The sequence below is a fragment of the Sarcophilus harrisii genome, chromosome 6, assembly GCF_902635505.1.
Source record: "Sarcophilus harrisii chromosome 6, mSarHar1.11, whole genome shotgun sequence".
NCBI lineage: Eukaryota > Metazoa > Chordata > Mammalia > Dasyuromorphia > Dasyuridae > Sarcophilus > Sarcophilus harrisii.
Genome location: NC_045431.1, coordinates 183629806 through 183642682, shown reverse-complemented (window position 1 = coordinate 183642682; position 12877 = coordinate 183629806). Strand labels below are relative to the sequence as shown.

The 12877-nt window shown below is 37.4% G+C and overlaps 1 protein-coding gene across 1 annotated transcript in view; it reads right to left on the bottom strand.

The window, feature by feature from the left end:
* The window catches only part of CPZ (carboxypeptidase Z), a 57400-nt gene extending 46352 nt beyond the window's left edge, over nucleotides 1-11048 (bottom strand). The window contains exon 1 of the mRNA XM_031941580.1: nucleotides 10833-11048. Coding sequence (XP_031797440.1) covers nucleotides 10833-10929 — 97 coding nt within the window. The 5' untranslated portion in view covers nucleotides 10930-11048. The remainder of the gene's footprint in view (nucleotides 1-10832) is intronic.
* Between the last annotated feature and the right edge of the window lie 1829 nt (nucleotides 11049-12877).

The window sequence follows — 12877 nt, the reverse complement described above, 5'->3', positions numbered from 1 at the left end:
AGGACTTTATATTTGTTGTCAAAGGACCAGCCAAGATTAATGCAAAAATGTTCATTGTCGGAGAACTGGACACCAAGAGATGGCTTTTTGCAGCAACAGGACCTTAAAAAGAATGACTGCTAATGAGTAGAGAGACTTTAATCAGCAGGGAATCCCCACAGAGATAAAAACAGAGATCCATGAAACACTAAAGTGTTTCAGGCATCCAAATACATTCTTGATGGAATTGTGGATGGCCAAACATTCTGGGAATTAATTTGAAATTATGCCAAAAAATGTGACCAATTGTCCATATCCTTTGAGAGATTCAATGGTAATAATATCTCAGAAAGGTATATATATAATAAAATAATTATGACACTACTTTTTGTAGTAGCAAAGAACTGGAAACAAGGTAGATACCCATCAACTGGGAAAATATCTGAACAAAGTATACTTTGTAAATGTAATGAAAGAGAACAGGGATTGTTTCATTGACTGTATTTGAATCCCCAGTATCTAGCACTAGGCTTGGCATATATTATTTAGTTGTGTCCAACTTTTTGTGACCCCCTTTGAGGTTTTCTTAGCAAAGATAAGGTTTGCTATTACTTTCTTCAGTTCATTTTACACACGAATAAACAGAAGCAAAAAGATTAAGTGAATTGCCTGAGATCACTCAGCTACTAAGTGTCCGAAAAAAGATTTGATCTCAGGAAAATGAATCTTCTTGCTGCCCATGGTTGGCATATAACAAGTTCTTAATAAATACTTGCTGCATAATAAAAGATGATGCTTCTAATATAGAGAAACAAGGAAAGATCTGTAATAAAGTACAGAGATACAGAGAGAAGAAAGCAAAAGCAGAAAAGCAACATAAAAAATGACTACAATAATGTAAATGCAAAGAATAGCAAAACAATTAAAATCAAATGCTATGAAATCAAAGGACCCAAGTTTGGCATACCAAAAAGGATTTGATGATGTATCTCCCTCCCTTCTTTGTAAAGGACAGGATATTATAGATATGGAATACCATATATAATATTAAACTTGTTTGGGATTTGGTTAATTTTTCTTTTTCTTTTGTCCACTATATAAGTGATGGCTTTTCAGAGCAAGAGAGATATACTGGGAAATGGAGGTGTGGTAAAAACTGATATTAACATGTTTGAAAAATAAATTTGAATTTATTTGGAATTTGTATTTCAAAAATAAAATTTAAAAATATGTATGATTTAGAGCTGTAAGGGATCTTTATTTTAGAGGTCAAAAAATGGAGACCCAGAGAGGGAATGGGACTTACCAAAGAGTACATGGAGTATACAATACATAGAATTCACAGAATATACAGTACAGAGAATTTAAAGAGTATACAGTACAAAGAATTCAAATTTAGTACATTATTAAACTACTTTCAAGCAATATAGTGATGAAAATGGTCAACATGAATAACTTTTTTCAATGTTATTTTATCCTATTCCCCTTCTCACAATCTTCATTTCAATCAAATTATCCAGCTAGCTGTTCCCTGCACATGACATTCAATCTCCCACCTCCAGGTCTTTGCATATATGACCATAATGCATGTCCAGAATGCACTTTCTCTTTTCTTCTATTTAGTAGAATTCCTAACTTCTTTCAGAAGTCAGCTCAGGTACCACCTTGTATGTGAGACTGTCCTTGGTTGTCCAGCTATTAGTACTTTCTATGAAATTACTTTATATAAACTTTATTTACTTGTTTGTCTTCAAGCAATTTTCTGTAAGTTCCTTTTGTTTTTGCCTTTGTAGCTTCAGCCTCTAGCCCAGTGCCTTACATCAAGTGGGCATTTAACATGTCGTTAAATTGAGTTAAGGTTAGCACCTTGTAATCTGACAGATCTCAAGTTACTTACTTGACATTATACAAATGGAACTTTTTAAAGCTGACAATATGTCCAAATATGACCAACCTCAGAATGATTAAATAACTTCATTTTCTTGACTACATACAAACAACCCTAGAGCTATTGAATAACCTCATTTTCCAGCCTTTCTAATTCAATTCGGTGAATACATTAATAACACATTGATGGCGGAGGGAGGAAGGGAGACATTTCTGAAATGAAAAACAAACTATTTAAAATTAGGAGACCAGGGTTCCAGTTGTAAGAGTCCTACTAGCAGCATGTCTATGGATAAATCATCCCTTTCCACTCCCCCAGGAATCTCTGTTATTATGACACCATTTTGAAAATAATAAAGTGTGTTCTTACCATGATGTAATGTGGGAATCGAGTGAGCTAATGCATGTAAAACACCCTCAAACCCCAAAGTATCATATAAAGATCAAGTACTATTGTTATCGTTGCAGTTATTATCATGTTATCTAGTGAATCAAATGAGAGGTGGCGTTTTCCACAGCTCCTATCCATTTGGCATAAATGTTCCCGTGGACATATGTTAAGTGTGAATTTATTGGGTAAATTAGCTTGTTTTAGCTTATGAGTCACTGACATTTAGGACATTAAACAGTGCCAGACATATGCTTACAATGGCCTAATTTGGAACCTGACAAACCATGACAAAAATCAATACTTCAAAAGAACCAGAAAAAAATATACCAGGATACCAACACTATGTGTGGCACCCATACTTCCAACTTTAACATTCATAGGAACAAAATGGAAAGAAGAATTAGCACCTATCAAATGAGTGCCCTGGTCCATGTGAGTGCAAACATTCCTAATGTTTTTGGATTTTTGTTTGTGTGTGGGAGAGAAAGGGACTCGTTATGATAATATATTTTAATAGTTTTTTTTTTCACTGACCACATCCAAAAAGGAACCATGGAGTCTGAATGCAGATCAAAGGATCAAATCATACTATTTTCACTTTTTTTCTTATCTCTTGGTTTTTCTGTTTTGTTCTGAGTCCTCTTTCCAAACAGATTAACATGGAAACAGATTAACATGATTGTATATGTAAACCTATATCAAATTGCTTGCTGTCTTAAGAGGGAGGAGGAAAGGGAGAGAGAGAGAAAAATTTAGAACTCAAAATCTCACAAAAATCAATGTTGAAAATTGTCTTTACATGCAATTTTTGGGAAAAAGAAAATACTGTTAAGTAAAACAAAAAATAGTATTTTATTTTTCCTCTAATCATATGTCAAGAAAATTCATAGCATTCTTTGTTACAAGATTTTTAGTCCCAAATTTTTCTCCCTCCTTCCCTTCCCCTTCTTTCTTCCAAAGATGACAGTTTGATATAAGCTTAAACATGCTATCTTGAAAATCATATTTCCATATTAGTCACAGTTGTAAAACAAGAAACACGCAATTGGATCAAAAGTAAAAAATATCACAAGAAATAATACAGTAAGTGAAAAAATATGCTTCAATTTGCATTCAGTCCATTAGTTCTTTATCTGGATGTGGATAACATTTCCTTTGTAAGCCCATACTTGCTTTGGATCATGGTGTTGCTGAGAAAAGCTAAGTCATTCATACAATGTTTTTCTAGTTCTGCTTATTTCACTTTGCATCAGTTTGTGCAAATCTTTCCAGATTTTTCTGAAATCTGCCTGTCCATTATTTCTTATTGTATAATAGTTTCCTTTATTTTCATATAACCACTACTTATTCAAATATTCCCTAATTTTGTCACCATGAAAAGAGTTGCTAGGAATATTTTTGCATATGTAGGTCCCTTTCTCCTCTTTTTTATGATCTCTTTGGAATATAGACCTGCTAGTTGTATTGTTGGATCAAAGGGTATGCGCAGTTTATCTGCCTTTTGAGCATAGTTCCAAATTGTTCTCCAGAATGACTGCATCAGTTCACAACTCCACCAACAATGTTTTAGAGTATTTAGAGAGTTTTCCACACCCTCTCCAACATTTATCACTTTTCTTTTTTGTCATATTAGTTAATCTGATAGGTGTGAGGTGGTATCTCAGAGTTGTGATAATTTGAGTTTCTCTAATCAAAAGTGATTTAGAGAACTTTTCATATGCCCATAGATAGCTTTGAATCCTTCATCTGAAAACTAAATTCATAGCCTTTATCAATTGGTGAATGGCTTGCATTCTTATAAATTTGACTTAGTTCTCTATAAATTTGAAAAATGAGGTCTTTTTCAGACATATTAGCAGAAAAGATTGTGTCCTTGTTTTCTGCTTTCCTTCTGGTCTTAGTTACATTGGTTTTTGTACAATAACTTTTTAATTTAATATAATCTAAATTATTTATTTTGCATTTTGTAATTCTATCTCTTGTTTGGTCATTAATTCTCTCCTTCTCCATAGATCTAATGACTAGATTATTTCTTGTTCTTCTAATTTTCACATTCACAGTTATGATTACTACCTGCACATTTCCTTCTATTTTATTCTTCCTTCTGCTTGTCATTTTCTTTTAACCCTTTTCTTCCTCACTAGTGTTTGCCTTTGCTACTTTCTTCTTATCTTTCTTTCTCTCAGTACCAACCCTAACTTTAACCCCTCCTATTTTTTTGTAGAAGGTAAATTTGTGTATTTTATTCCCTTTCTGAGCCAATACTAATGAGAGTAAAGTTAACATCTCACTCATTGCCCCCCATCTTTTCCTCCACTGAAATAGTTCTTTTATACCTCTTCATGTGAAATATTCTGACTCCCCAATATATGAATTATTTTTTTCTGGTCACTTGTAGTATTTTTCCCTTGACCTGATAGTTCTAAAATCTTGGTATAATCTTCCTTAGAGTTTTAAATTTTCTAATCTCTCTTTTGAAATATCTGTGGATTTTGTCAATGTCTATTTTGCCTTCTGCTCCCAAGATATCAGGATAATTTCCCTTGATAATTTCTTCAAAGATGCTGTCTAGATTCTCCTTTTGATTATGACTTTCAGGTAGTCCAATGACTCTGATACTCCTCTCCTGGACCTATTTTGCAGGTCTGTTGTGATTTTTTTTTCCAATTCTAACTTTTAAGGTGTTGTTTGAATTAATAAGATTTTTACATTTTCTTTTCCACTTGACCCATTGTACTCTTTAAGGAGTTGTTTTTTCAGTAGGTTTTTGTATCTCCTTTTCCTTTTGACCAATTCTCCCTTTAAAGCATTTTTTCAAGCTGTTGACTTTTTTTTCATAATTCTCTTTCATCATTCTCATTTATTTTACAAATTCTTCTTCTATCTTTCTTATATGATTTTCACATTCCTCTCTGAGTGCTTCTAATTATTCTTTCTGGAGCTGAGACCACTCTCAACTTTTTTATTTTGAGGGGGGGTTGCCCATAGGTATTTTGACATCATTGTCCTCTTCTGAGTTTGTGTCTTGGTCTTCCCAGTCACCATAATAACTTTTTGTAGTCATATTATTTTATATTGTTTTTCTTTTAACTCATTTTTGGCCTTTTCCCTTGCTTTTAAGTTTGAGTTCCACTTCCAGGATAGAAGGCACAACTGCTTCAACTTTCTTGTGACAGTAGCTGCAGATTCTGCCTATTTACCTGGTACTGTGGCTATTTACCTGGTGCTGCACTGATACTGCCCAGAAGCCCACAGGGGACCCTCCTGTCTGGTATCGTGTTGAGGTGGTGGGGTAAAGGGTGGTTGGTGCTAGTAGAGTGTAGTCTGACAGCATATCTGGTACTGAGCTGTCCTAGTGTGGTGTCTGATGCATGCTGAGACTCTATTTTCTGTGTTTTTCCAGTGCTGAAGCACATGGCGGTGTGGCTTTTGAAGGCTGCCTGTTTGCCCAAGGTTATAATGAAGTGTGTTGGGATTTGTGCTGGTGGCTACCTGTTTTCTTAGGCACCCTTACCTACTCCAGGCTGTGCTGAAGACATGGTTGATGAAAAATGCCTGTTTGCTAACTTTCCCAACATCCCTAATGTTCTAAGGAATCTGACATTCTATTTCCTGAGGTCTCTTCCAGCTCTGATTGTCTAAGAAATCTAACATTACATTATCTTCCAGCTCCGATATTCCAAGGACCTTGATATTCCATGTCCTAAAGTTTCTTTCATTTCTGATGTTCTATTCATGTTGACAATTCTAACATTCCAGTATTATATGTGCTTAAAGTCAGAAAAGCTGAGTGTGATGTCCACACATCTCTAAAGACTAATCCAACTCTAAATTCCACATGCTCAAGCAAGCCATATTGCTTCTCTAAGTAGAAAACAGTGGATGAGCCATGAATTTGGAGTCAGGGGAGCTTCTGCTGAGCCAACTTTCTCAAAAAGGAGCAGAAACTATTTATTGAGGACAAAGCCAGGTACTCCTCTTCAATTTATTCTTTGGATCTCAAGACTAAGATTTAATAGTCTTTTGCCTTGAGTTGGACTATAAGCATTAAATCAATCCATCTATTTCATGAGTATAAAGTATCTAAAAATAAGATGCCTTCTAAATATAAAAAATAGGTTTTTGATCATTAAATTTAAAGTTCACAAAAGTTGAGATAACCTATTAATTCTCTCCTTTTACAGAAAAGGAAACTAAGTCCAACAGATGAAAAGTGGCTTTTCCAGTATCACAAAATAGTTGGTCTGAGAAGTCTACCATCTTTAATTTAACTCTAGAGCTAATATTCATTTCTCTGGACCACTTGATCTTTTAGCCAATTTATGTTGTTGTACAGTCATTTTAGTCATGTCAAGTTCTTCATAATCTAATTTAGGGTTTCCTTGGCAAAGATAGTGGGGTAGTTTGTCATTTCTTTCTCCAGCTTATTTTAGATGAGGAAACTGAGGCAAATGGGGATAAGTGACTTGCCCAGAGTCACACAGTTCGTATCTGAGACCAGATTTGAATTCAGGAAAATGAGTCTTCTGAACTCCATATCCAGCACTTCATCTAACTGCTCCCTTAGTTAATGAAGGTTGTATTTATATAAATATGGGGTTCAAAACATGAAATTAGACATTCCTGGTTCTCCATCCTGAGAAGACAAATTTAGATAATACAATAATATGTGCAAGTCTAGATGCCATACTTAATTTTAAGATCATCAACCAGTGTAATAATATCTGAGAGAGGGTTGTCAGCAATATGATTTGAAAACAAATCATTCAGGAAATAATTAAAAGAATTAGGTTTAGATTGGAGAGAATTTAAGAACATGTACATTTGAAGAGCTAGCATGTTATTTTGCTTGATCCCAAAGAAGAAAACTAGAATAAAGAAAAACATAAGTTACACAGAGGCTCAATACATTAAATAAATGCCTACTGATAAAAACTCTCCAGGGGTGGAATGAACTAATTTAGAGATCTGGTAGAGGAGATTCATATGCTGAGTTGGACTATAAGTCCTCTGAGTTTTTTTGCCTCTGAAAATCTATGATTTTATGACATATATTAATGAAAAGGAGGTTATATTGGATCAATGATTTCTAACTTAGGTTCCCTGGACCTCAAGGAGTATATAGAGAGACTGAAGGAATTCAATTGGGACACTAAGGAATTCAATTGGGATACTTTGTTCATCTATTTAACAATATTTTCTGAGAAGGGGCCTGTAGGCTTCGCCAGGTGCTAAAGAGGCCCATGGCACATGCAAAAAAAAAGAATAATAATGAAGAAGTCCTGATACACATAATCTCTGAGATTTGTCTCTGACATTGTGATTCTGTGACTTTATGAAGTGTTTTACTTTGAGCAGCAGGTGGCACTGCTGCTAGCAGTTAAGGGTGCACATTTTATTTAAAATATTGAAAATTATAGAAGCTCTGAGTCCCAGAAACTTTCATAGTTGGAAAGGACTTTGGATCATTTCTTCCAAACTGTTGGAATCCTCTCTAAAGCATTCCTAACTAATGTTTATCTAGCCTCCTCTTGAGCAACTTCAGTCACACGAAGCTTACTGACAGCCATTTCCTTGTTGGACAGCTCTAATAGGATAGTTACATAAAACTGAAACATGCCTGCTTATAACTAATGTACTATCATCGAATCTTGCATTGAAAACTGGGGGAAATTGCTTAGAGAATATTGAGCTCAATATCTTTATTTTGCAATAAAAATAGGTTGTCCAAGCTAAGACAGTGAGATAAGCTCGGTTTCAACTCCCATCCACAAAGCATTATCCCTTCTTTTGTATTATTCAGTCTCTTAATATGAATTCATTCATCCAAGTTTTCCCCTTTCTCCCCAAATAGAATGTCATTAAATAAAAAATTCCCTTTCTAAGGCTTAGAGATAATGTAGGTTAACTCCATGATTTCATGTATTTGAAAACCAAACCCTAAGACATCAAGGATTTGCCTAAGATTGCATAGCTAGCAAGGGGCAGACTTGGAACTAGAATTTAAATTTACCTATTCTTGGATATTGCTCATTATACCTTTAGATCTAAGTCTTTCTTCCATTTTTTCATGGCTCTCTCTACCTGTACCTGTACCTGTACCTGTACCCGTAGATGAAAATAAACCCAGTGCTTTCACTCAGCCTTGGATATGATATAGTTTCTTTCCTCTCATCAAACTGGATATTCTCTTCTGGACATACTCCTGTTCATAGTAATATTGGTTCTTTTTTTTAAAATCAAAATCTTGGGATTGGACCTCTTGAAATCTTGCGTCCTCTTGAATGTCTCCAGTGATGAATAGATCACTACCTCATAATCTGTTTCATTATTGGGCAGCTCTAGTGAGAAAGTAATATTAAACTAAGATTTGTCCCCCTTGTAATATTCACTTATCAATCCTAGTTCTCCTTCCAGAAGGTCAGGTAGAGTGTCATATAATTATAGTTTTCAGAGCTGAAAGGAACCTGAGAAACAATCTAGTCCAAATTCTTATTTTTAGGTTATATGCTGAATTTTATATTAATTAAAGAAGTTATTCTATAGGTTTTCACATCATTAACAAAATTATTTCACAAAGAGTCAAGATTTTCCAGAGTTGATCATTCCTTATTGGAAGGTTAACCCTTTTTAGCCTGAAAGTAGATTGTTTAACCAATAGATGATCAGTATGTGGCATAATCCACTATACCAAATAAGACAGCAGTCTCTTGAAGGAATTAATTATCAGTGTCAATCAATATTTCAATCACTCAACATATGTTTTATTGAGGGTCTTTTGAGAGGCTGTCTCTTTGAAAAATAGATCTCAAGAAGCCTTAGACAATACAATTACTAAAAATACATTAAAGTATGGCATTTCTATGACACTATATAATGTTTTTATATGTGTTATTTGCAATCATGGAATACTGGAATTGAAAGGGATATTGGAATGTAGAGTATATAATATTAGAGTGTAAAATCTTTACCTTACATGAAATAAAAAAGGAAATAAAGAATTTCACCAGGACATCTTAGACAAAAAAAAAAAAAAGAAAGAAAGAAAGAAAAAGAGAATGGGCCTTCTTTGGGGCAAGAATAAGTGATAAATGATGAATTGTCCCTAACCTACATCCATCTCTATACAATATCAAGAGAATTAGAAGTCCCCAAACATACTTTTTGGACCTTTCCATGGATGATTTAGAGAAATACCTGAAAAACAATGCTACATACAGGAAGATTGCTTGGAGCCACAGGGCTTGTGTGGGTGGCATTCTGCACCAATGTAGTCATTAGCTACATCAGTAAGATCACAGCTCCATGGAATCATTGAAGGAAGAAATAGGAAAAAACTTAAGAAATAGAAAATCAAGAGTTCTCAGGGATCTTAGAAATAGAATGTTTTAAGGATTTTAGATGGAAAGGATGTTAGAACCTAGAATTCCAAAACTGAAAATTTTGAAAGTCATTAATGAATTTAGAATGTCAAGAACCAAGAAAGTTAGAGATGGCAGGCAACTGGGAAAATAAAAGTTAGAGATGGGAGAGAATTTAAGGAAACAAATTATTATTGGTGCAAGGGTACCTTAAGTAGATGTTATCTTGGCCGGCCACCTCACCCTTCCTTATGTGACATTTTTCACAGAAGGAATATGAATTCTTGATTTTAGAGTAACCCGACTTAAGTCCATAGACAGGGCAGAATTTGTGCTTAGAGAAGAGAGAACCTAGATCTTCTGGATCCCAGAAAAGTGTATTTTCCTCTGTTACACTGCGCCCTTTGTTTAATTGTGAATAACATAAATCCTCAGCATTTGCCTACACAGGCAAATCTGAGTAGAACTTGGGGGGCTGGGACTCCCTCCCATATTTTCTGTTAATTCACAAAATGGTTGTCAGTTTCCTATCCAGGCACTGGAAAGCACTGCAGGATCCCCCAATCACAACCAAAAGACCCTCTTCTCCCACTAATCTCTGCCCCCAGTGCCGATCTCCATCTGTATTCCTCCAACTAGCCTCCTCTGTACACCGCAGTGTTATCCGGAGCCCTTAGGTACCTTCACTCTGCCTAGTGGATCAAAAGTTCACCCGGACTGAATATCAGGCTGACCAGGGTTCCTGGAAAGGCAAGGAAGAGCGATTCCCAGCAACCATCCCCCTCTTTGCAAACACATAGATAAGAGGAGACATATGGCCCTGATCTAGCCGGCAGAGGCAGCCTCCCAGCCCTACATGGCTGGAAGCCACCCCTTCACGGGACATAACCCACCCCCATCCCATCACGTGGCCACAAGAAGGACCCGATGCAACGCAGCAGTGGTACCCCAATGAAATGCCCTCTACCTCCCTCCCCAGAGCTGGGCAAGGTTCTGTGCTACCTCAACCTTATCTCCCACTCCCAATTCATTCCTCAGCTCAAAATGTCTCTCTCTCGACTCTTTTTAAAAGACTTCCCGAAGATATCCCCCTTTCCCCGGATTGAGCCCTGCAGGCAACTTATTTTCTTGCCCCTTGATGTGTGGCTCCCTTCTCCCCTGAGGGATCCCATCTCCCTTGGGGGCCAAAACGTGGCAGTGGCCCCCTCTCTTACCGATGGTGTCCTGATCGGGCTTACAGCGGGGGCCAGCCGCCGTTAGCCCGGTCAGGGAGCCGAGCAACAGGAGCGGGAGCGGGAATGCTGACCGCATGGGGGGCGCCTTTTGTCCGCCGCCGCCTCAGCCGAAAGCTGTGATGTGGCACTGGCTGCAGCGCGCTCCCCTCGCAGCCTCTCGGAACCCCGCAGCCTGGCCCAGCCAGTCCTCCCCTCTGCTCCCCTCCCCCCGCCCCCCTGCCTGCCCTCCTTCCCTCCCCGCACCGCGCTGCGCCAGGGGCCAAAAGCCCAGAGAGAGTGGGCCGGGCGGACGGATGCGCGCACTTTATGGAAGTTGAGCACAGAGAATCAGATTACAGTTGGCAGCCTGGCCGTCCCTCCTTCTTCGAAAGGAAAAGGGTGGGGGTGAGGGTAGGATTTAAAAAAAGAAATGGGTGTAGAAGAAGAAAAAAGAGAAAACATACATGTTGCGCTCATCCCTTTCATTGTCTTCAGTCTTTCAAATGAGTTAGACAGTTGGAAGAGGGGGAAGGGAGCCTCCTAAAACACAGATCTCAGAAGGCCTTTATTGGGAGGGAGCAGGAGAAGAGAATCAGAAATCTTTAAAGTGGAAGAAAAGGGGATTTACAGCTGAAAGCGAGCTTTCAGTTCGTTAGGTCCGAACCCCTTCTTTGACAGAACCAAGAGGTTGAATTGACTAAGGCAGAGCATTTGGAGGAATTTGAATCCAACTCTTCCCACTCCAAAAATTCAGGGATCCTTAAACTACAGGAAGCTCCCACTCCTGTGAATTTGTTTTGTCAAAGACCACCAATGATCTCCGATCCCACAGCCTTTCCTCCTGGATCACTCTACAATATTTGACACAGCAGATCACCATCCACCTCTAGCTGACCTCGCTCCTCCCTTCTCTTCAGTTATGCTAATCATGCTGCTTTCCTTGGAATTGTTTGAGCTTTTTTATTTTTTATTTATTTATTTATTTTTTTTTTTGCTGATTCATCATCATCTCTCCTCCTTCTGAGTACGTGCATTTGTCAAAACCTCCATCCCTTTTTCTGCCTCTAAATTCTCTCTCTTTTGACAATATCGTCCATTCTCATGGTTTCTGTTATCCCTTCTGTGGAGATGAGTGCACATCCATAAAGCCAGTCCCAGTCTCTTTATTCAACTACCATTTTTATTTCCAGTTGCCTGCTGGATAGTCTACTTACCTTTTTATTTGCATTTGAAACTCATTATGTGCCAAGTGTTATCATTGTCTCCTGCAATCGTTCTAAATTTGTTCTTGCTTCAAACTTCCCTTTCTGTCGATAATACTCTTCCAATCACTTAGAATGGAAACCTTAGAGACAGCCAAGTACAAAGAAAAGAATGTGAAATTTGAAGACACTGGACTTGAGCTTTGCCGTTCATTGCCTGTGTGTTCTTGAAAAAGGCATTGAACTTCATTTTCCTTACCTGAAAAATGAGAGATTTGGACTAGATAATCTCTAAGGTTGTTTCTAATTCTAAGTTTATGAACCAGTGATCTTTGACTTTTCCTTCTGCCTCACCTTCCATCTTAGTTGCCAATTCCCATCCTACAGATTCTACCTCCCCCCACCCCCATTTATATATATCTTGAGTTCTAACTACTCTAGTTCAGATCCTTCTTTCTTCTTGATTTGATTCTTGTAATAACTTCCTAACTGGTTCTTCTGTCTTCTGCCTCTCTAATCTATTCTTTCTACAGCTAGTTAGCTGCCTATATCATCTCTCTAAGGCACAGATGGGAACATGTTATTCTACTTCAGTGCCTCTCTATTTCTTCCAGGATAAAACACAAACTTCTCAGTATGGCATACAGAGCCTTTCACAATCTTGCTCCAACTTATCTTTCCCATCTTAATTCACACTACTTTTCAGCCAAACTGGACAGCAAGCAATACTTGCTGCATTCAGGCAGACCACCACCACTACCACCTGTGCCTCAATTGTACTCCCTTCTTATGTCTGTCTGGTGAAATGATTTTCTTCCTTTTGAAGCTCATCTCCACCATATG